The sequence below is a fragment of the Calonectris borealis genome, chromosome 9, assembly GCF_964195595.1.
Source record: "Calonectris borealis chromosome 9, bCalBor7.hap1.2, whole genome shotgun sequence".
NCBI classification, from domain to species: domain Eukaryota; kingdom Metazoa; phylum Chordata; class Aves; order Procellariiformes; family Procellariidae; genus Calonectris; species Calonectris borealis.
In genome coordinates, this window is record NC_134320.1 from 2,423,328 (window position 1) to 2,448,418 (window position 25,091).

At 42.0% G+C, this 25,091-nt stretch overlaps 1 protein-coding gene across 11 annotated transcripts in view; it reads right to left on the reverse strand.

The window, feature by feature from the left end:
- Window positions 1–25,091, reverse strand: part of MAP3K13 (mitogen-activated protein kinase kinase kinase 13) — an 82,817-nt gene that overhangs the window by 22,140 nt on the left and 35,586 nt on the right. For all 11 annotated transcript variants that reach the window (XM_075157907.1, XM_075157897.1, XM_075157906.1 and 8 more), the window contains one exon: window positions 6,063–6,637. In XM_075157907.1, the coding sequence (XP_075014008.1) occupies window positions 6,063–6,564 (502 nt within the window). In that variant the 5' untranslated portion in view covers window positions 6,565–6,637. The remainder of the gene's footprint in view (window positions 1–6,062; window positions 6,638–25,091) is intronic.

Here is a 25,091-nt window from a genome sequence, read left to right on the forward strand (position 1 = left end):
GGAAACTGTCTCTGAACTGATCCTGATTCAAATCTTTCCCTCAAATCACTCCTGCCACAGTCAGACACTAGCTGGCTGTCTCCTGCCGAATGACTGCTCTCCAGGCATGCCCAAGGACAGCCAGCCCCCATCCCGAGCCAGACCCCAGCGCTCATTCTGCTCACTGAACTAGAAAAAAAACCATTGTTAATCGACAGCAAAAATTTCCTTCAACTTGGCAGAGCAAAGTTCAATCCTCGGCACATGTTTCTTCACAGACACAAGTCTATTTTTCACACTGATATATCCGTTTACAACCTTACTTTGTACAAAAATGTTAAGACAGCGCATGCAGCTCTCAACTGAAATGCATTATAACTAAGCAACTCCAGTAACCGTGGATTTGCAGCGGACAATCCCTATCCTCAATTTTCAAGAATGCCATGACACTGTGAAGGTGATATTGCCTACCAGCAAATGTGTCCTTTGGTATTGAAGCAAGAAATGCCTGTCCGTGTAAGAACCTAACAGAAATTGATGCATGAAACATGCTGTGACCGCTATCTTGAGCACAGGACATTCAAGTATTTTAAAACGATAAGCGTTCTTCTTTGCCAAACAACTTGAGCAATTTTTTGTCACAATACTTAAAATTGGTATTTAATTCTTTAGACATCTAAACATTGAAAGACAGTTGTTTAAATAAGGAAAATAAGGAAATTGATAAATAAATTGAGAAGATCTGCATTTCTATTTAATTCACAAATGCATTTCTTCTGAAAGAAGGTGGCAAATACAGTTGATTTTTGTGTTTGTTGATGAACAGTATTTTTACGTGGGCAACACTGAAACTGTTCCGTTGTACTGAAATAGCTGTTTGTTTACATGTGAGAAAACTGCCTTTCCTGTACAAGGCACACAACATTGTCATTTATTTCCCTGAAGCACCCAAAGTTTGTGAGCAGTAATGGCTCACAATAGTAGAATATATTGCTATCACCTAGAAGCCCTAATTTGCTCTAAATATTACCTATTAACCTCCGCAATGGCAAAGGCAGAGAGAAATGGTAAACAAAGTAAGCAAAAGTTCATGCGCTTCCTCCTGCAGAATCATCTCGTGTTTATTTGGTAAGACACACCCCGTCCCGCATCCCACTTGCACCCTGATCATCAAGGGCACGATTCAGGGAAGAGGTTTCAGTGTAGCAACTACCAGTGAAACATCCTACGTCTTTGGGAATTTCAAGAAGAACAAAGAGCCAAACCATGTGTAACGTATAATGCAACAGTAAGACAAAAATCCAGAAAAACCCTTTCACTGTACAGGAGCATGTTACTACATTTCAAGACAGCCATCACTGATTCCTTTGGCTCCCATAACACAGCAAGCACTGAAAAGCTTCCCAAAGGAAGTGATGCTGGTGGAGAAAAGCACTGGACTACATTCAGTTGAAAACCAGGGTTTGTTAGCATTAGTGGCGCAAACCTGCATTTTCTGCTGTAACCCAAACCCACCGATTAAAAAATACACCTAAATTATCTTGTGTCTGTGCTCCCTACGCTCTCTGGGACCACCCTCAAGGACAACAGGCTGACAGCTGAATACAGCTGAAAGTTGAGACCATGCACAACACCCGGACGGCGGGTTATAAAGCCCTCCCCGCTGCCTGTACAGACCCATCCTCAACAGCCCACAATACCTTGAAGCAAAGAACGGTGAATTACGGCTGTCCCAGCTACAGCACATCTACACAGCAGGCACAATGAGAAACACAGCATGCAAGAGATGATGCCGAGATCTCTGTCATCTCAACCAACAGCTTGAAACAGAAAAGGACTTGCATAAACCAGCTGCAAGAACTTGGGTGCATGGCTATGACGACTCACCACAGTTCAGTCAAAATGCCTGTCCAGAGGAGTAACACCTCAGATGATCAGCAGGGGTGGCTAGGAAACACATCTGGACAGACTGATCAAGACTAGACTGCACTGCCAGCCTTGTTCTAAAAGTCCATTAACATTGCTTGGCTAAACATCCTTTGAGATTGCCCAGACTTCAGGGCTTGCTACACCTCTCCTAGCACTCCCCCCTCCTCCAGCAGAAGACAGACAAGGATACCTCCTACCAGGATGGAGCAGTTTTTATTCCAGACTCTTCTGGGCCTAAAGAAACCTATGGGATACTTCCCCTAAATAAATTAAAGTGTAATAGCAGCAGGAATTACGCAAGAGCTTGCGTTTCTAAGGTGATTAAGAACCATTTGAGTAGAATGATGGGAATCTGTTTCCCATGGGGAAGAAACGCAGGAGCAGCCTGAGCCATTGAGTCAATCTATTTGAAGCAAATTTTTGCCGTTTGCCAGCGCTGGCTACTCGCCAGCATTGGCATTATGACAAGAAGCATCTCTGGTTTACAAAAAAACCCACAAACACAAGCACACTTTGTAAAGCACCTTGCTCTCCAGGTTTACACAAAAATGCACATGATGACAGTAAACACGTAATTTGTGAAAGGAAGGTGAAAGCAACTCCTGGAGACAGATTCTTAATCCAAAGGAAATGGCTCGGAAATCTAATGAGTCTGTAGAAAACACAAACAAGTCTTACTATAAAGTGCTAGTGTCCCAACAATCCAAATTAAATAACCGGTAGACGCAAATTAAGGAACTAAGTATATCTCCCTGAAAGCACTCACCAACAGCCTTTAGAAATCAGGGTAAACAACTGGGAAAACATAGTCAGGAGTGGTTTTATGGGTCAGACCCAAAATACTTAAACTCAGATAATCAACTAGCAGCCACCGAACAATACAAAAGCAAACACTCCCTGCAGGAATGACTACTCACCAAGCAGGTAAAGCATTTAACAGCAGCAATTGGCACTGCTTAGTCAACCAGCAGACCAGCCTGCAGCAACTTCCAGCTGACCAAAGCTCTGCCCAGCGTGGGTCCTCAAGGGAAGCACAGAAACACACTCCTCTTGACGACCATCTCAGATGTTGAGAAGGAAACTCAAGGAGTAATTTCAACACGAAGATAATGTGGAATCATGTAAAAGTTGTTCTTGTCTTTTGCCCCATTCACCAAGTCACGAGCCAAGCCTTCGCAGGCAATGTGGACTCAAGTATCAGACGTTGGCAAAGGGCATGAAACCTATTTGTATTTTACTACTTGCAACCACACCACACCACCACCACCATGTCTTAGAGTTTGGGCCTGCAGGAGATCCAAAGCAGGCGAGCAGGGATGCCAGTGAGGAGCAAAAAGTACTAGGAAGCATCTGCAGGCAACATGAAGTCCCCCATGGCTACAGGTCCAAACTGGACTCCTACCCCAGTTGTTGATTCAGCCCAACACAAAGGATTGCTCCTGGATAAGGCTTAAAGCAGTTGTTTCATGAAGAGGGGAAAAAGATCATCTGCATAGATCTGTGGCACCAGCTCAAAGCTATAAATAAGCTCCCAGGGCCATGAAAGGCCACCACAAGCCCCTCTCTACTGCTGAAAGAGCCAGAGACATTTCCTCAGCCTGTCTTCTCCAAACGCATAGCACTTGCACAAACACAAACTTTGCATCCTCTGTCCTCTTGCTAAAAGACAGCAAAAATAAAAGCAATCACATCCATCAGTTACTAAACTGCTGGCTTGTATGTAGCTGATGAAATGCACACAAAAAAAGATTTTCTGGTGGCAAGAAGCAAGAATGAGATCATCTGGAAAACAGAACACAAATATTCTGTGGAATATGAGGACAAAATCCTCAAATCTTAGCACAGAAGCAGTTTAAAAAGGTTTATGCTTGGGTAATAGAAGCGTACTACTACCATCAGACATCTATCCAACTGATCAGCTCCAGAGGAAGTCAAAAAAAAAAAAAACAAAACACCAACTTCTTTTCACTCATTTATGAGGGTGCAGACATTGAAGATGCAGCTAAACCACACAGGCCATATATAGCAGATCCCAATTAACCTGCAGCCTTACCACGTCTGTAGCCGTTTCAAAATTGCCCTTTTAGGAAGGGCCTAATGCCAACAGCAAACTGCAAAGCGTCCATGAATCTACGGCTCTGAACATGCTTATGACACTGAGAACAGCAAGATGCTTCTGTGTGTACGAAGAGGAGCTCTGCGTGCACCCCCAAACACAACAACGCTCTCAGCTGCTCATTTTCATTAGTTAGCGCCTCAATCTTTTTTATTAGTGACTTTCATACAAAAGAAAGTGTCCCTTGTGGGCCATCAAAGCACATATTAAACTGTGGTCTCCAATGCATCTGCTGTCCCAATTATATGCGAAATATGATCTCGCCGCCTCACAGGTAGCTTTCCCGAAGCTACCCATGCGAGCTTCCAGGCACAGCAAGCACACGATGGCCCAGCAGCAGCCGGAGATGAGAAGTCTGACCTGGTGAGATAGTGCTTGTATGGGATAGTCACAGAATTGCTGGAAGCAGTCGATGTAACTCTGCATCTGTGCCCTTTCCTTGGAAAGTTTCAGCTTCACTTAAAAAAACCTGAGCATACAAACCAAAGAAGCGTAACAGACATACTGACACCATGCCTCCTTTGAACGTTATCTGACTGCTCAGAAGCTCATTTTCCTTCACAAGGGAGGCTCCCACCCAGATGCAGTCTCTTCCAAAACTCACCACATCTGACTCCACATGTTGTGCAATCACCCCAATAGTGTTAATTCCCCAAGGAATTTTCAGTCACTTTTTTTATTTATAGACTCAACCATGTATGACATACTGACTTTACAACATGCAGACAAAATTTAGAACCAGCTTTGCCAAAGGATTTCAAAAACAAGTAAAATCTTGCTGACCACACAGGTCTGGTAGACAAGAGGCTGCTGCTTAGGAGGCACCTGCCATTCTGCAATGCAGAGGTGGATTTCCCTGCTCAGAGCTATAAACTAGAAACGATTGACTCTAGGAAGAAGAGGTAAGTTTATTTCAAGGCAGATTCACCCGACACATTACTTAACAGCTCTGTTCCTTCATAGTAGGAACTGTTCCCCAACCCAACTCTGGGGTTTAGATATGAACCACTCAGATGGTTTTCTGACCACATATCTTATACTTTGTCTATGCCAGAAAACCATTTGATTAATACTGAGTCATGATCACAGCAATACAGGAGACTTCTACCCCACGGTACAGTATGGTGGCCAGGCTGTTCCCGTTTTCGATAAGCCTCAACCATTTCAGCTCCTTAATTCTAATGACAGCTTGTTCTTTTCCCATCTGCCACTTCCCTCCCCCCAGGCTAGGGGAGAAATTAGACACCAAAGGCAGAGCTTATTCTGCTCTTTAGCTTTCAGTAACCCCTAAAGATATATGTATGCGATTGACTGGGACATTACTTATTCCCAAACTACATATTTTTTATATATATATATTTTTATACTCTCACACACACACTTATACATTTATACATTTACACTTATACATTCATACATTTACACTTATACATTTATACATCTAAATGAAAAAGGTATAAACATTAAAGGACGTATTTCTGGAAAGGTTAAGTACTGAATGGTATTTTAAAGAGTAAAATTACTCCTGAACAAAAAGACATAGAAGTTCATGTAATGTGCCCATAGAAAAGCAATACTTCTGCTATTTGGAGGTCAGCTGGAGGCAGCCCTCACACGCACATACAGGACCAGAAATGCCTATGTCAGTGTTTTTTATCCAGCATGATGAAAATACCTATGCCTACGTTTTTCATCTGGCATGAAAAAACTGCAGAAATGAAGTAGTTAGTACAATCCCTGTGTTCAACACAATTCTTTCTGATCCTCACTTACACAAATACTCGGTTCAGATTCAGGCCTTGTCACAACAGTCCAAGGCATGGGTCAGAACAGGCAATTGTTTTTGACTCCATCACGAGCTGCCTTTGCTACAAATGATGGCTGTTGGCTGTACAGTGCAGGATTTCTCTTTGCAAACCCATAATAGGGCTGCACAACACAAAAATGGTCACATGGAAAGCTGGGAAAAGGCCCTGGGTTGCTTTCCTCATCTTCACACATTCCCCCAGACGCAATAAATGTTTGCTTCCCTACTTACCTTGCTGTTGCAGTTTGTAGTCTGTGGAGTATGCCTTGCCTATGATGTTCCACACGGGCCTCAGACAACCAAAAAGTCCCTCGAGAAACCCACCGCTCCCACTGCCTGATCTGTTGAACTGGACTTTAACATCATCCGCTCCACTGTTGCTCTCTCCATCCATAGTGTTCCTGTTGCCCTGAGGAATGGCTGTTTCAGACTCATCCTGCTCTCGCAGCTGCAGCACGCTGTTCTCAAATTGGTCCCTAGAGTCCTCGCTGATGCTGGTCAGCACTGCTGCAGTGACCGGGCTGCTCATGTTTTCGATGAGGTCTGCCTGCAGCAAGCCCTTCTCACGCACATCCTCTATGAGCTCGGGGGACAGGTGGTTTCCAGTAGGTGCATGTTCATCATGTAACCTACTAAAGTCTTTATCTTCACAGAAAGCTTTCCCGATCGAGTTTGGAGAGGAAGACAAGCTCAGGCGCTCCTGAGTACTGGCCATGATGCCGTGAGTGTGCATCAAGGAGATGGTCTGAGTTGGTACTTAGAGAACTAGTACAACACAATTCAGATGTGACACATGGACCCAGTACCTGAAACGAGAGGAAAAAGAACAACTTTCACATTTTTATTTAAGTATTTTCACTACGTGCACTTTCACAGAGGCGAGCTGATAATTAACTAGACATTCCAGACAACTGCTGATACTTAGTAAATAATTACTGCCCTAAAAGAAGCAAATAAATTATTCCAACAGAAACTTCACTCACACAACACTCTCAGTAACCTACTGCAGGAACTGCCCAGCAAACAAACACCACAAGTTTTAAACAAAAGCCTAAAGGTCAAAACCATGAAAGACTCTCTGCAGCAAAGAGCGGTTTCTTCATGGTTACTATAGCATTTATCAGACTGAAGCTGTCCCCCAGCTGTTTCCCAGCTCAGGTATGGTCTGAGTCCAGTCACTGTTTCTGGGTCTGCCACAGCCCACAAGCTCAGGATTCTTCTGCAAACCCTTGAGACAAGGCGTTAGAGAAACAAAGCACAGTGATACAGGTACCTTGAATCCACCAAGGCATGGTTTGTGGCTGCTCCCTCAGAGCCCATCTAGGTATGAGCATCCTGGTCCTTTAGTTTAATCCTTTCAAGTTCAATGTAGCAAGATACTTCACATTCTCTAACCATGTACATGTCACCCTCACAAGCAACTAAGAATTACAGAGCTTCACAGGAGCAGTATACCCTCCTCTCTGATCTCCCTCCTTCCACAAGCCTGAAGAGCATCTCCTCCCACTGCTCTGCCTTCCCCCTGCAAAAGCATGAAGTTCCAGGTAGTCTGCATATAAATTCAGAGCTGGTGTCCCTTTTTAAAAGTCCCCCCATCTCTCTTCTCTTGCTACATGCTCCACTGAAAGACACTTTTTCCACAACCCAGCGTAGTGCCACCTTTCTACAGAGCCAGGCCAACCGCCGAGGGTCGCGCTGCGATAGCTGCCCACTGCCAAAGCGCTTTTCTGGGGTAGAGCCACTTCTGAAACAAGAGTCTAACTTTGCACCAGAAGTAATTAAGCGCATTCAGCCTGTAACACAGAACAAAGTCCGATTCTAAGTTCCATATGAAGTTGAGAGGGAAAAAAAAAATGGCAGTTACAGAAACTATTTTGTTAAAAAGTAAGATCAGTTATACTGGGTGCAAAGTCCCGGGCTCTGCAAACAGCCACTGAAAGGAAGAAAGAGGTGGCCAGGTAGCACGCAGCCAATCGAAAGGGAACAGCTCAGTCCATAACTTCTCAAGATGAGGTCATTACAGAGATGAGAGATAACACCTTCAGCCTGGTGTATGAAAAGCTCATGCCCTGGGCTTCAGCCCCTCTCCCACAGCAGACGCAGCAAATGGGGACAGCCAGGAGCCTGTTTTACATTCCCATATTTCTGCCCGATCGCATGGGGTATGCATAAAAGCTTTATTAGAAGAACATCGTTTAGGCTGTAAACTTTGTTCTTTAAAAGAAAGCAACACAGCAAGTGAGGCAAAAATTGAAGCGCAGTCCATACTAGTAAAGGAGCTGAATTAGACTTGTATGGGAAGCTCGGAGTAGTTTATTCCTGACTTACCTGTGCCCAGTGTTACAGTGACAGATTCCCCAGCGTGGGAAGGTGTAGGGGGACTGCAGGAGTGTGGTTACTACTAGTAGTGGTTGTTACATGATCACAGATTTTGTTGTCAATATAAAGAAGAAAAGGGAAAAGTTTCAGACCTGAACAGAATTTCAGAAAAATGCCAAAACAACTCCAATTCAGTGCTCCTGGGCACTGCCCCTGCTCATTTCCAAAAGTCTGAGAGAGAGAAGTGATTCTTTAAGCAAAAACAAAATGCAACCAGTGTTTCTACAGGGGAATCTGCTTTTCCTAAGACAGCGTATTAAGCAATGTAAATAAAACGTAAGTTAGTTTGGCCTGCAAGATATCCTACAGTAAGAGCCAAAACAAGAATTTGGGGTAACAGCATCCCAAAAATATCTCAAATTTAAACAATGGGAAGAGCATTAAGGATTAAATCAGACTTGGAGGATAAAATTGTTTTGCTGGTACATGACTCTCAAAATACACTATCTAATAAAGGCTAGGATTTTGCTTTTACCTTTGTATGTAGTTTCTAACTTCACAATGCATGATTGTGTGAGATTTAACAGAGAAAGAACAGCTTTTCCTGTACATATTTCATATTTTCCTAGTTTCTAAATGGATTATCAGCATTGTATGTGACTCCTCCTCCCCCCACGTATTTCTCAGTATTGCTTAGAAAGTTAAGCCTCTCTCTTCCATCCTGCTGCTGAAGCATTACAACATATATACATTATGCTGCTAATAGCTACTAGACCACCCTGACCCCCAGTTCACTTCCATTCTGGTATTATTTGCCCTACAGACACCTCCCACTGCAGCCTCCCACTGAGATCGGGGCTCAATACAGCAGACAGTGCAAGTGTACACAGAGAATCCTGTTTTTTGACCTCAAAAAGACGAAGTTTAGGCAAGTCGTGTATTTTCTGTGCTGTATAGTAGGCTGATCACAGAATCACGGGCGTATTGGCTGGAAAAGACCTCTGGAAGTTATCAGGTTCAACCTCCCTCCTACCGGCAGCAGGGCTATCACAACACAGCTCAGCCCTGGCTACGATAACCCAGCCGAGAACAAACCCCGAGATTAGGGGACATCAGGTCTCTCCTACCAGATCAAATTGCCTTCTCCAAGACTTAGCTGTTTCAAATTAAAAAAAGCCTTTAAGCACAGTGCCCTGCCATCTTATATGCCACTGTATCTGCTTCATGGGGAGAGGAGGCATGCAAAAGTTACAAAATTATTTTCAAACTGGCATGATACAGCCTTATTTAGGTACTTACATAAGCAGCCTGATTTTTCAGAGGTATAGTGAACTCATTGTTTTGAAAGCATGAGACAGCAGCACTTATTTTAAAACAACGTTGTAACAAGCCAACTTGAAGTAAAGTGGTCCAGATACACTGGCGGGGGGTAGAAGGCAGTTTCTGCCACAACGCATCCATGCTGACTTGTTGGGGAAATGAATTTTTTTAATTATCTTATATTGCAGTAAATTCTGCGATGTGCAACCTCTTGCCTTAGCAAAATTTGATTTAACACAGACAAATTAGGTTGTCTTCGACCTTGCCGTCTCTTCAAACAAGGGATGAAGAGCATTTTTCAAGCTTTACCGTCATGCCTTCACTATTCTTTTGGTCAGAGTACCACAGATATGGCTGAGAGTGTTCATGTTGAACTCTTCTCAATAAAAGAAATCTTAGTTTCATTCAATACAAGGAAAAACATTTCCTTGAAAGTTTAAAGTTTCATTATATACAGACTGTTTGCCATTTGGGATGTTTATGACTTGTATGTGCCTCCTTAACTTCTACAGTGAAGAGCATAGTCAAGCAGCGTTCTGTTTCTATCTTAGCAGTGCTTCTGCTGTAGCAGTCTTCAAGTCAAAAGCTGAAAGCTCTGTGGGTGGAGGAAGATTGTGTGCATATTTAAGATACTCAGATTTCACAAAGTGCTGCTGCAAAAGCCGACTTCAAGGCAGACCCTCTGATTTGAACTATCTTGACGAGTTCATGCACTCTGCAGCTAACAAATTTATTTTACATCTATAAGGAAATTTGAGGCTAAGTGTAATTTTGTACAATCACAACTTCTTGTAAATGATCCCATTTCCAGGCAAACCATTTTTCCAGGCAAAATCCCACCGTGCCCAGACAAAAGGAGCACAAAGTGCACCTCTTCCGGGAAGAGCCAGTCTGCACCTCAACACATCAGACAGCCCGAACTGCAGTTTAAAACTATTAGAAAAGCGACAGTTTACCCAAATTTATCACAAGGCATGCTCTCACATTGCCTGATACTGTGTCTGCCCCTGGAAACATCCATCTAGGAAGTGTTCTCACACACAGAGCAACCAAAGCATGCGGCTGCCTATACAAACCCAATATTTATGAGAGTGTCAAAGCATCGGTCAGGTTTGAAGACATAGCAGAGTTAAACAAATGCCTTGCATGGACCATAATGGAAGTTTCTCCTTTAAAGAGCTGTGTTAAAAATAGAGTGGCCAATCACAATTCCAGATACAGCACACAAACCAAACGTTAGTATGCTGTAAAGGCTGCATAAGTACAAAGCAGTCACCTCTCAGTTTCCTGACAGCACAAATGTCTAGTAATATTAAGTTAGTTTCCTTGAAGCACTGTTTCCTATATTACCCAGCCAAGCATATTCTATGCTTGCACTTCCAATATACAAAGGAAATAAAAGCAACTGTCTGATCCACATTTAAGGGTTGAAAAAAAGAGCAGCTGGCAGAAACTAGCTGGCTGATACACGGCAAGTATCAAGGAGATAAGAGATTCCTGCCCGTATCACTACTTACATTCAAGCCCTGGACTTCCCTTGCTTATTCCTGGTACTCCATGTGATTTTCTTTTGGCTACATTAGGTACAGCAAGGTAACTACACCTTTCTGCACTGATAACACAACTGCAATTTATGGGTGTATCATCTCAAGACTAGTGCAATACACCTGGCTTGGGACAATACTTTAAAATGTTCTAGAATCTTAAAAAAAAAAAAAATGCAAAAGCATGCTTATAAAGTATAGTTATCTTGCTACACACATCTTGCAGCTGAGTTCTTCTGCCCCTTGTGATTACCTCTCAATTTCTACATGGAATTTTTACAACAGGTTGATACACACTCGTCTCCCATCTCTTGACCTTCCACGCTGTACAGCTCCAGCACAGGAAAGCACCGAGAGTTGCTGAGTTGGCAAGTACCAGAGCTTTGGCTGTCACTTCTGACTTTTGGATTTTGAAATCACATGATTTTATTATACAGGATTCCAACAACCTTTTTCTTTTCCTGGTCTCCTGGTGAGGAAAATGCTGTATGAGGGGATCAGATACTCCTCTTACGCTGCACTTTTATGGTTTTACATTACTTGGAATATATGCTTATGTTTTGCACGGTTGTTTTTGAACACAAACTGTAATAGCAGATTTACTAATAGAGAATGAGTTACACTTCATCAAAATGCAACCTCTTTGTTTTCAGGGTTTTTGGTTTGGGTTTTTTTTTTTTTTTGAAGTCACATTATTCAGAGGAAGGAATTGCCAACAAACGTATCCTGAAGCTTCACCCAGAATTGCTCTGCCTTTCTTTCCCCTCTCGGGGGGGGGGGAGCTCTATTTTCTTAGGTTTTCAAAGAAGAAACTACACTATTAAGCTAGCCCATATTAACTTGGTACAGTCTAGCCCACATTACAGGCAAATCTTTAAGCTAACTATGGAGTAGCCCACAGCAAAAGCTTGGGGTTTTTTAAGCAATCAATCTCTTTCTCAGGACACATTGCTCCTTCAAGGAAGCATGTTTCTTCCACATCGCAACGTAAGCCTCATCTCACGCCCTCATGAATGCTCAGCCAGCCTTATTTTTGTATTACAATTATGACATTGCCAAAACATAATTAATTTCTGATAAAACAGTTGAAAATTCTTCATCTGACCCACTTGAGATTTTCTGACTGTCACTGCAACAGCTCTGAACACATTTATGCATGTACTCTAACTTACTCTACAAGAAAACAGCAGATTTAGCTGGGAAAACTGACGTGTTTTAACACTGGCTTTTTTGTGCTTTACTCTGTTCTTTCTGGCTCTCAAATAAATACTACACTATTTTTGTACCTCCTGCAGAATACTGACCGGAATATATACTTTCCATTCCTTTCTCCAGTAAATATTTGGATTCCACCTCAACATAAGACAACTAACTTTTGCAGACACCGTAATCATCACCTGTGCTATGTGGTAGCAATTGCTTAGGGTTCACAACTGTCATGATCATTTTAAAATGTTAACAGAATATTTTAACGTAGCCATGGGCATTAAGCATGTGAGACCACAGATATGTAACTATGTTGTATGTAGCTATGTCCATATTATCACAACAGAAGCTTGAACTTATGTGTCTGATGATTTAAGTTAGCCTTTATTCAATATATTCAGTCTATCCTAAAACAGGGATGCATCATTTCTGGCAAAAATGATTTTACAGTTGTAATATACTTTTGTCTATCGCTGTATCAGTGAGAAAGAGAACTCTGTCTAGCTTTCTGGTCTGAATCCTTTCTGACAATGACAAAAATAGCATGGTATACCAGCCAAGAAATATTCATAATGGCTGAATTCAGGCCCTGTGCATAGAGCCAGCTGGAGGTTTGCTGTGCACCTTATATATTCCAACTAAGCCTGTCAGAGTAGAAATAAGTGGCACCTAGACTACAGCATAAGAAGAAACTATACCACACCAGAATGACAGGTTCATCTATCCCCATTTCCTGCCTCCAAAACCCAAGAAAAGGATCTGCAGGCAACGAAACCTCACCAGTGCAGTGCCACCCAGTTCCCCAGGGTCTGCAGCTCACTGACTTTCGTCATCAGCAGCACACAGCGGTATTTTTCTATTCTATAGCCCACAAAGTATTTTTCCTGTGCAAATGCGTCAAAGAATTTTTTTAACCAGAACACTTTGCAACCGCTATGCCGTGGCAAGGAGTTTTGTAGCTTAAGCTTAAGCTGTACGTTGCATAAGGTAACATCAACTATTCTTCACTTTGCACCTCTCATCTATTTCCTTCCTTCAAACAACCAGTTGTTCACTGTTTCAGTGACACTTGAACCCTATTTATCTTCTTAATGCCAGCTGTGATTTTATGAACTATCTCATCCTCCACTCCAACGTCTTTTTTCAAGTCTAAAAATTCCCACTCTACCTTCTCATTCACCGTCTGAAAGCTGCTCTGTATCTTTGATCACCTCTCTTTTCCATTTCTCCTATACCACCTTAGAGTTGGGGGAGTAAGACCACAGACAGAATCCCCAATGTGGGCACACCACAGAAACGTACAAAGACAACACAATGATCATTTTTGTTCTTTGCTGCTTTCCTAACAATTCCTCTAACGCTATCCAGTGTCTAAGCACGTTTCAGGATGCTGAGCTAACTTCCATGGGTCTCGTACAACCTTAAGATCTCATTCTTGAGCAGTAAAAGCTAGGTCAGAGCCTAATTCTTGTGTACAGGATGTTAAGATTAAATTGTATTTAATCAACGCTAAAATTAACTGACATTTTATCACCCAAGTTCATGAGAGCCTTCCAGTACTCTTTGCAATTGGCTTACATGTTTATTATCCTGAACACCTTACTTCCGCAGTCTCACAGCCTAAACGCTCTTGCTTCGGCATATTCCTAAATGATCTGGATAAGGGAAGAAAAGGTGGAAAGAGTACAAGTAGTGCAATCTGCAAAGCAGAGCTGTAAGACAACTCTTTTTAGAGAAAAATGTTTCAACATTACTGCCTATTTGTCCCTACTCTTATTTCATACTGTTTAACCAATCATTTGTCTGCGAGAGGGGTGTCCCTGTTATTTTACGGCTGTTTAGTTTCTTTAAGAGTCTCTGGTAAGTATTCTTGCCAAAATCCCAACAGATTGTATCAACCAGATCCCCTTTTCTCACATGCTCTTGACTCCTCCAAAGAAATTTAATAGATTCCCAAGGTGCTACTTCACCTTAAAAGAACTGTGTTGACTCTTGAAATTTATGCATCTGCACTGGCTCTCAGCATAGGAATGAATTTCTACCTCCACAAACACTAGACAAATATTGAACTAGGAACTCCTTCAACATAAGGTCACAAATTTGTGGGGAGTGGAGAAGTAGTGCTTGATTTGGAAAAAGAAATCAAGCATCCACTTCTTTTTTTGGCACAAAGAACAAACAAAGCAAAAAAAAAAAAAATCATCTTTGCGAACAAGGCAGACAAAGAGCCAATCCACCCTCCCCTGTATTCAGGGAGACCTCTTCAGCTGATTTCAATAAAAGCGAGATTGATTCCTGTTCCACCTGCTAGCCAGCTTTGCAAAGCGCAGTTTGTGAAATAAGCGGCTTACATAACTGTGTATTTTCAGCACTACATACATAAATGCTTCCTCTATCCTGTATAAGGTATTTTTGGATCTGCTAAAACGCTACTGTGTCCTTCCAGGGCTTTGCATTCTTCTGCTCAGAAATTGCATAATCTGATGCCATAGGAAATAAGTGATGTTGCATAATGATTCTCATATTCACGGCAGGATTTTGGTACTACATGTTTCTGTTGCAAAGCAGCCCTTCTCTGTGTTCTGAATTGAGGTCCTCGGTTTTGAAGAAAGGATAATCCATCAGCCACCTGCCTTTGGAGGGTAGGGGTAACAAGCCAAGGACCATCTTGTACCATACTGCTACAAGAATTTCACTTCACAAAAGTCGGTTTAACTTTGTATGCCCATTTGCTACTTCTGTTTTCCCTCACTCTGGTTGGTTGCATGTCTTGAGCTATGTGCATACATTAAACACCAGAAGTTTCACATACAATGTTCTGACGTCTAATTGACCATTGATACCCTCCATCACAGGCTCAACAATACTATTGTAAAATATTTAGCCGGTCTAAAAGACAGACTAAACGCTGATTAGCCTTTTATACTACTGAATTACTATTGGAATCTGTCTTAGATCAAAATTTAGAAATGACCTGAAGTTACACTCTTCTCTTTCATCTTTCCAGCTGTCTTCATAGTAGGAAACAACTTTTAAAACCCAGTCATAGACTTCAGGCTCTGCTCTACTCATTTTCTCTCTTCATCTTTCAGAATTCTGCACTTTTTTCTTACCTCATTAAAGATCCATGTTATATTACTAAATAGCAATAACAGATTAAAGGATTTAAATTCAAATATTTTACAACTACAAAAACCAGGAAAAACTTAGAGTTAAGTTCACAGATGCCCTACACCTTTTTTGACATTGCCACACGAAGCCATTAAAATGTTCCAGTATTACCAACGAACAGTATCTTGTAATTTCCCTCACTTACAGAACTGAAACATATTTTCCTCCAAGGAGTAGTGTTAAGATTAATTAATGTCTGAAAGATCTTTGAGGATGAAGATCAATATCAAAGTGCTATTTTCAGGAATCCAGCGAATGAATCAAACTCTCACTTTAATTCATGTGAGGCATCAAGCTGGTCTCAGGTAAACTCACTCACACGCTTGTTCTTATTTTTGTAGTAGATATGAATTATTCAATATTTGCAAAGCACACTTGACACGTAAAAGCTATACACACAAACTTCTCAGCACTAACAGCTTACATGCTTCATACCCAGTATTAAAGTAACTAAACAACTATCTATGAAAGCACAAAAATTACTGGGGTACGTGCAATGCTTTGGCCTCCATCAACAGTACACTAGGTACCAGAGTGTGTGCCCCTGATGGGAAGGGGAAGGGGACACTTGAAATCCAGCTGGCAGACCTCTCAGATGAGAAAGGACAGTAGTACTAACTTGTATTTAGTAAGCAGCATAACATTTCTACGGGCAAAGAGGATTACTCCTTGATAGAGAAGCAAGCACAATGACTTGCTCGGGCGCCTCTATTAAGCCTGTATTACTGACACGGCGCAAGGGGTTAGAGCAACATCCGAGAGGTGTGATCCTATTCTTAGGCCACTACAGCTTTACGTGATGGTAACACGATCAAGACAGCATACACAACACACAGTCACGGACTGAAGAACCGTAGAGGACCCTCCGGAGGCCTGACATGGCATGTGCCACCTAACACCCTGCAGACCTGCCAAAGCAGCGCTCAGCCCCTTCGCTCATCCCTACTAGATCACTTTTTGGCTACGGTTGATAAACCAACATTTGAGAATCTCCTCAGGCACAAAGGGATGGTGGGGTTAGATTTTCCGTGTTTCAGCAGAAAAGCCACAGCTGTACAGCTGCATTACTGATTTTGGTGTGATCCAGCAGACCCAAAGGTAACGGGGTAATGGATTGGGGACAGGAAAGGACAAACATCCTAGGAATGAAGAAAATGTCCATACCGACAGACCTCCATTCCTCAAGCCCACTGTGCTGGAAAAAGTCCAGCCTCCCACCCACACCCCACCAGGACTTTCTCCTTCCTTCCCTTACAACACCTCTCACGCTGAGCTAGCGACTGCTCCAGAAGAAACAGCACAAACAATCACAGGTTCAGGAGGATTATAAAACCCGAGTACTTTACAAAGAAAAAAAGTCTGTTCTTCACCCTGGCCTACACTCAGTTGTTGCTAATGCCTCTGAACCCGCTCCAACGACCGAGTTTTCAGTTGAAGTTGTAAACAGGGAAAGAGGACAGAGGTCAAAATACATGTTGAGTATTTATAGGGGTGGGAGTAAGTACACACAGCGTCTCTGCTCCCAGCCCACCTCGGTATTTCTGCCACAGCTGCCAACTTGCTATTCAATCCAAAGTAGTATGTGTTTTAGGTGAAATATTTACTCCCTCTTCCCCAAGAAGCAAGAGTGGTTTGCTGTAATGTCACAAAAACAGCAGCCTACAAAAGGCTAAAGCCCATGCACGGGACATATTTGCCAAGGAGGGATTAAAAAAAAAGTCCCATAAGCTGGCCAGGTCTTGCTGAAGTGCCAAACCCCTGAGAGCTTCAGCCTCGTCTGCAGATGCAGAGGTAACGTTTGCCTCAGTTGACTCATTTTGATTCAGTTAAGGCTGAGAAACTCACTGGAAGTTGTAAAAGCAGTAAGTCTGCTGCTGTCTTCCTCCAAACACGGGATCTCAGGTGAGAGCTTGGCTGAAACATAGGTTTGGGCGCCTTCCCCTGCTTACCCTGGACCAGAGCTGAAGAAGAACCTGCTCTGATTTTAAATCTGTTCATATGACCAATGTCAGACTTCTTTTATTTTTGTGTATGAAAGCTTTATTTAAAGCCTCTGCCATTTTGAGAAGTCCTACTATTTGAAATCCACTCCACACATTTCAACTGCAGAAAGCTTGGAACAGGTACCAGATATGAACAACTCCGGTCTAATCAGTCACCTTCTCATATTTGCTGTAAAAAAGTCGTAAGAAAACAGGAAATACTGTAAAACCTTTCTTATCCTGCCTCTGCTTAGAGCAGAACCACATTTTAATAACTATTAATTGTGAAACTGCTTACCTATGAAGAGGTTTTCAAATAAATCATTACTCAATTTTCTGATCCACTGGAGATAAGCCACTTACCAACTCTTTACAATAGGGGACAAAAGAGGAAGGTTAGTAATGCAACCAGAAAAAAAAACAACCACCCACACATTTTTAAACACAAGTTCACGGCTAGCTGAGAAGCAGTAAGAGTCCCTACCATATATTCTGTGCTAGAAGATATTTGCTAATTCCAGGCACAGGGGTCAAAATGAATGCCAGCTATAAATTTAACTATCAGGCAGCAGGAGACAAAGACAAATCTGAATGACAGGACCATTCTAGATCAAAGAATCAGACTGGAGGCCCAAAATACAGGAAACAAAACTGGTGTTAAAGCAAAACAAACAAACAAAAAAACCCACTACATCAAAATCATGATTTATTTGTTTTTCACAGCCGAAGTCTGTTGCAGAAACAGAGGTTCAAAGGGTTGTCTCTCTCTAGAAACAAAAAGCTGCATACATTTGGGGACACAACAAAAAAGGTAGCAACAAAAACTTTTAAACCAATGACAACTTTAACCTCCGCATTCTAGGATATCCCAAGGTGTCTGTGGCTACACACACAGCAGTTACTGTGAAAAGTGCCCACATTTGCGAGTCAGACAGGCTGAATCTCTCTCTCATTTCACTCACCGATTTGGTTTTTATTTCAAATATTTTCATATTTTCTCCCTCAAAATTATGGATCAAAATACATTCCTTCAGTTTCTTCTATTGAACAGACTGCCTATTGATAAAATCAGTATATCCAAACACATGGGCCTGATGTCATCTTTCTCCAGGTCAACTTAAAATACCCAATTTTTCATTTACTTAAGAGAGACGTGTGGCTTGATATGATTAAGCTATTGCAGTACCTAAACCACCCCCTCAAAACAAAAATAAAGAGCAGCTCCATTCATTTCATTGGGAGAAAACATGACATCATGTCCCATTCAGGTAAGCAAGAATATGACAAATCTTGCCCCAGTGAACAGTATCATTAACTGCAACGGTACTCCCAGCTTCCTCATCTATTAGGAAAATGAGGGGTAAAAATCATGTGTTCAGCACAACAGAGACAGCTCAAACTGCTATTTATAATAATAAAAGAACAAATTCCTACCCGGCTGATAGAAAGAAAAACACATCTCTTCTTCATCTCAAAAATAAAATTAAATTATTTATTACTGTAACACAACAGAAGAATTGTTTGATTAGCCCAAAAAGAAAAAAAACCCTACAATTGTGTAGAAGGCAAAAAATACAATTCTGCTTCTTTATACTATCTCTAGTAATTCTTATGTCATTCCCTGTATATTCCATATATATCCATTCTCCATTGCCATTCCCTTCCCCTTTAAAAAGGGGGCACAAGAAGATAACGTGCAAAATTGCAACTGAAAAATGTCTAGCACACTGACAAGCAAAAGGACAGGCCACCTATCAGATGTATATGCAGTGATGGATAAATTGAGGTTTCACATTTCCTCTTCCCTTCTCTCAGCATCATTTTTTCAGCCCTTTCACATCACAAATGCAACATCCATCTGTCCCTCTGAAATAAATGGCGAAAGGGTAACACTGACCATTAAACACACACACACAAACACACACGCTTCAAAAAAAGACATTTTCATCTAAATACTTACAAGGATTAAGATTTCCTATGTGATGCTCCATTTTCTTGTTTTAAAAAGATGGAAGGCAAAAAAAAAAAAGGAAGTGTTGCAAAATAAAAGGAAATTCCACCCACACAATCCTGCAGCCTGCTGCAAAGAAGCACAGAAGCGTGCTGACGTCACGGATTCATGAATGGATGTAAATCGGGCTGTTTCGAGATTCGGCGGCGCTGGCTGGGGCTGTGCACCGCGAGAGAGAGAGGGGAGCAGGGGGGCAGCCAATCCACGCAGGCACCGCCAGCCGCCTTCTGCCAGCAAAAATCTGGGCACCGAACAGCCCGAGCCCACCGCCGAGCCGCCCCGAAACGCGGGGCTCCCCCGCCAGCTGGGAGGGCTGCGCGCCTCTCTACTACGTGCGCAAGGCAGGGGAGAGGACGTGGAAAACAATTTGTTCGTAACTGAAGTGAAGCCGTTGGGTAAAATGGCATCACTGCTGCCATTCCGCGGCGAGGACCGGGCGAGGACATCCTCTAATGCCTTCAAGTCATTGCTCCGGCGAGTTTCTGCCCCTCTGTACAGCTTGGATAACAACAGCATATCAAATAACAGCCATCTGTCATATGAATCAAATGTATTTAGTAATCAGAAAAGGAGTTTATCATCTCTCTGGCTTCTGTCAGGATTACAAACCCTGGGTATTATTATTAAAATAACTAAGTATAAGCATGTACTGGAAGGAAGCTGCAGGGAGAACAATAGGAGGCTTGTATTTGATTAGTGATGCAAAAGCACCAACAAAATAAAAATAGGAGCACTAACAAAATCACGCATTCAGCTCTCATCAAACATTCCCAACAGCGGGCAGACAAGCTCACAACATCAGAAACATTCAGAAACAAAAATCGGAGCACGCGTAGTTTCACACTTGAGGCTACATAACGAACAGTGGGCACAACATTCATGTATCACAGCCTACCAGCCATTTTCATTTCATTTTCAATTGCAAGCCAATGAATATACTTAATTCTGCATACCAGATGCAAGGGCGCAGGGCGTCATTTTGGACGCCCAAATAGATGACAATGTCCTGGTGAACACATGCAAGAGTGGCTGTGATTAACTTTGATCTGGACAGGGGAAGAGCACAAGTTTTGCCTTATTTTTGTATCTTTGAAATATGAGGGAAGGAGTGGAGGGATGAGCACAACCAGGAATTAAGGTCAAGGTTTCAAGGAGAACCTAGGCTGTAAGCTATGCAATTACACCATCTCAGGGTTTACCAGAATTCATCACTCTGGTCTCTAAAACTCCTCCTAAACAATTTGTAGCCTCCAAATTATTAAGAGCCAGAATTTCCGTATTTTCACCACCCCTTTTCCTAGCAAGTAGGAAGCAATTATGCAAAAATAGAATGTCCCAAAAGGTACTCTGGTGGAGCACACCTTAAGAGAATCACACCTTTCCTTATGGAAACTGGCTAACATCCCAAAACAAACCAGGACTGGATGTAACAACAATGCGGATCTGGGTTTAGAAAACAAGGATTTAGTGCTACTTGGTATCATGTGAGCCAGCACCACTGATACTAGCTCGTGTGGAGGGAGGAGAAGGGCAGGATGCAAAAGCCTTCCTGAAAGCTAACACAGCCACACCTACAGAGACAATACTTACCTAAAAATGTACTGATATGAGGGGATAGGTAGGCATTTGCATCTATTAAGACAGTAATTTTTTTTTATGCATCTTTGACATGGAGCAAGGAACGGACAGCAAGGGCAGTACAGCCAGTTCTTCTCTTCTCCAGTCCCGTCATGCCAAAAGACACCACTGGGGAGTCAATGGACTCCTACATCTGGTTCTCAGCACACCTTTGTCTCTTAGTTGTACCATAGCATATTATTAGATACTATCACTCCACCAAGGAGTTGCAATGATAGGAAGAATTAGTATGCTCCGAATTTCAACAGCAGCCACAATAAATTGAGCTTTGATTTTGGACTTTGGTTGTTAAATTAAGCTTTATAAAGCTGGCCAGAGAAAATTAAAATTAATGCAAATTTCTTGTTATCTACTTTCAACATCAAAGACAGTGCAGGTTAACTTTTACCGAAGAAATATCTACTCTTTAAGAGCTAAAAGTCACAAAATACAAATCATGAGATTTCTACCCAGACAATGCAACCGCTACAGATTAAGAGCTACTGTACAGAAGGAGAAGCAGGAGTGGAGGTATAGTGAGACACATGTCTTCATGTCACGATTTCAAACCCCGTTGCATCAGGTTACTTAGTTCGAAGGCCCTGCTCTGACTCGCTGCCTTCCCTTCCCCTTCAGAGCCCAACGCTCTGCCTTACAGACAACCTCTCCACCATGGTATGAAAACAATAGCTTCCAGATTTCCCTGGCATTTTCAAAACAGAAACAAAAATGGTAATTTACTTTCTTACCCTAAAGCAAAAAGGGATCAATTCAGGAACTAGAAGGGGGAGCACAGTATCACATGCAAGAAGTGGAAGAAAAGGAGAAATATTGCTATAGAACGAGAAAAGTCAGAATAAAAATAGAAAGGAAAATAATTTTCAGAGGTTTCCAAGGGTTAATTGCAGTGACATTTACACCCAGCAGGGAAAATAAGTGGGAACAAAACCCCAGGAAGACTCCAGTAGAGGAAAAGAGCTTGCACATACAACTTAAGATTTTCTTCTCCATGGTGACTTGGTTCAGCACACCAACACTCAATTTCATCTATGTCTCAAAAGCTCAGGTTAAAATTTTCAAACACAAAGGTCCTGAATTTAAAATGCAAGACAACTACCTTAACTCATTATGAAAAAGAAAAACCAACCACCGGCCTAAAATTGATGGCTGTTAGAAGATTATGTTGGTAGCCAAACAGCAGCATTAGAAAACAGGATGGTTACAACCAGTTACATATTTTAATAGTACACATTACATTTTGATGCATCAGAGGTGAGAAACTACGTATTAGAAAGAGAAATTATTTTCCTCCTTCTCATTCAGACAAAAACACTGGCAACAGTAGGGAAACCTGTGAAGTATCAGATGCTCAAACACAATTCTACAGATAAGTTTAGTACAGTATTAATGTGAAAACAGAAAAAAAAAATGTACAAAGCACAACAAGGATATAAGATAAAAACCCCCATATAAGATAAAAACCCCCAAGTTCAAAAGGGAGCATACAAGTGCTATTAAAAAGTTTACAGGTAGCAGGATTTCTGAAAGGATATATGAGTAACTAAGTAAGTAGACCTAGCAGGCAAAACTGGTGGTAATGGGTACAAAAGGGAAAGCTAGAAGTATTTAAAAAATATCGGTTCCCCATATTTGAAAAAGACAAGATAATTAAGTACTTTCAAGCCAATTAGTAACTAATAGGAATGTTATACAGCATCTGCTAGGCATAACATTTCAAGTTGGCACATCATATTAGTTTGAGCCCAGCCCTAAAATAATCATTTAACAAGTTCTCCAATCCTGTGACCTTCAATTTTAATAAATAGGAAAACTACTAATATTGCAGAAGACTGAGAACAATATTATGCCAATATTCAAAAATAGCATATGTTTGCTATTTATAGGCCTTAGTAACTCGACGCTGATCATGGACTAAAATCCTAATACAACCTTTGATTGGAAAGGATGGTTCTGCTGCATCGGACCAAAGGCTCATTCATCCCAGTGTCCCGTCCCTGGCGGTGGCCAGTTACAGACTCACAGGGAAGCAGAAAATCAAAGCGAATACCTAGCACTTCTTGTGGCATATTCCACTAACAAAAGCAGAAAATTAGAAAAGAGATGAAAGTAACTTAAAGGCTAATTTCATAATTATACATCAATAAGGCTGTTTATAAATCTACTCGGCACACACTTGGAGGTACAAGAGGGACTCCATTGTGAAAACTTTCTACCTGGATGAATAAATAGGTGAAGTGAAACAGCAAATGATTCTCTAACAGGAGAAAGCCTAGGTAAATATTTGCATAGATAAGACAGCTAGAGGCACATTTTACTGTCAAGTTCTAAAATCTGTGAAATCTTTGATCCACTCTTCCAACCCTGTAGGCATACATTCCTCTTCCGAATGTCCTATTCTTCAGCAGTGGGGTGGGTGACAGGAGGGAAGAAAAAAATCATACTTAAACCATCAGATCTTCAGGTTTTTAACCAGAATCTCCCCAGACCTGAGACTTTGAGAAGTCCTTCCTGCAAAGGCAGGTGAACGGGACTGCAATTTGACAGGACCAGAGCCAAGAGCTGGGAGCCAAGAAGTGTGACCGAAAGAAAAAAAGTCACTCAAAGAGAAAAAGCCCCGAAGTGGTACATGTGCAATGCCATGAGAACAGGTGAGCTGCAATTTGAGTCAGGGACCCTAACTACAAGCCCTGTTTTGTAAGGGAATCTGTTTGCAGCGAGGCAGGAACTGAAATCTGGGAAATCTCTGAAACCACTGTGCCTGTCCCTGAGCCACCCCAGCACAGAGCCTATAGCTAGAAGATGAGCCCCCTCCGATTAAGGTGTTGCCTTTGGGGTAGGATGAAGCTAGGGTGTACGTTTTGGTGACTAAGTTGCTGCTAGACAGGCAATAGGGCTACCCCTGGAACAAGGCTCAGACCCTCTCAGATCAGAAACATCAGAGCTGCCTCTGCTCACAAAACAGCATCATTAGTGAGCCACGGTGAGACGTTTAGGTCTGCTTAAAAATGAAAGCAGAGAGCTGGAGATGGCTACAGACTCATATATACGTCATACCCTGAGAGAAAGCTACCCATATCTTCAAGTGTCTACCCAAAAGCTGTTCAAACAAACTCACAGACACTTGTACCACCACCGTACAGTCTTCAAATGAAAGTGCTACCGTCTTCTGCTACCAAAGTGAGGCTTCTTACAGCAAAACCATCTTCCATACAGTTGCCAGTTGTTTTTTGACTGAGTGTGCTCTGCAAGATATGGTGGGTAGGAGTACATAAGACTATATGATGACTTCCTTTGACCTTATATTGCCTTTAGCAATACTCCAGGAACTAAAAAAAAAAAAAAAAAAGACGCTAAAGGCACTAAAAGACAATGACAAGACAAAATGCATTATGTCTTCCCTTGTTTAAGCCTGAGGCTGGTATGGATTTTTTTTAAGGAGTTTCTGGGTGATTTTCCCAGCAAGCCTACCTGTTCCAGATGAGCCCTGCCTTTCAGGCTCCTCACCACAATAAAAGTCCGTGCAGTTTTAGGAGAAGGCATGCCACTACACGGTTAAGAACATGCACTGATGAGGCTGGGGAAGTTCAAAAGACTACCCTTGCAGATTTTTATCTTCCTGAAGGAAGACAGCCCAGTTCCTCAGACATAAGGAGAAGCTCTGGAACTCCATCAGGAAAGAAAACACTGCTACATAAGAGGCTGCTACATTAGAGTCCATTTCCTTGCTGCTGAAAAGGCAGTTAATGCAACAAGTGAAAAACAAGTCTTCCCAGATTTACAGTCGTCATGGCCAGCTGGCAGGAAGCACAGAGGAGACCCGTGAAGCAGAACATGCACTTAGACACCACCCTTGTGGCCGAGGAAGCTGCTAACTAAGGTCTTCCTCCTTGGGAGAACACTCTGCCACCTGAAACTACATGGACTCAGGCCACATCCTTTCCCTTGGTCAGGGGTATGTGAGGACACTTACGTTTATCTCCTTCCAAGCTGCCCATCTGTTTGTAAAAAACCTGTAGGAATTTCGTTATCTTAAAACCTCCATCTCTAACATGTGGCTGAAATCAGACAA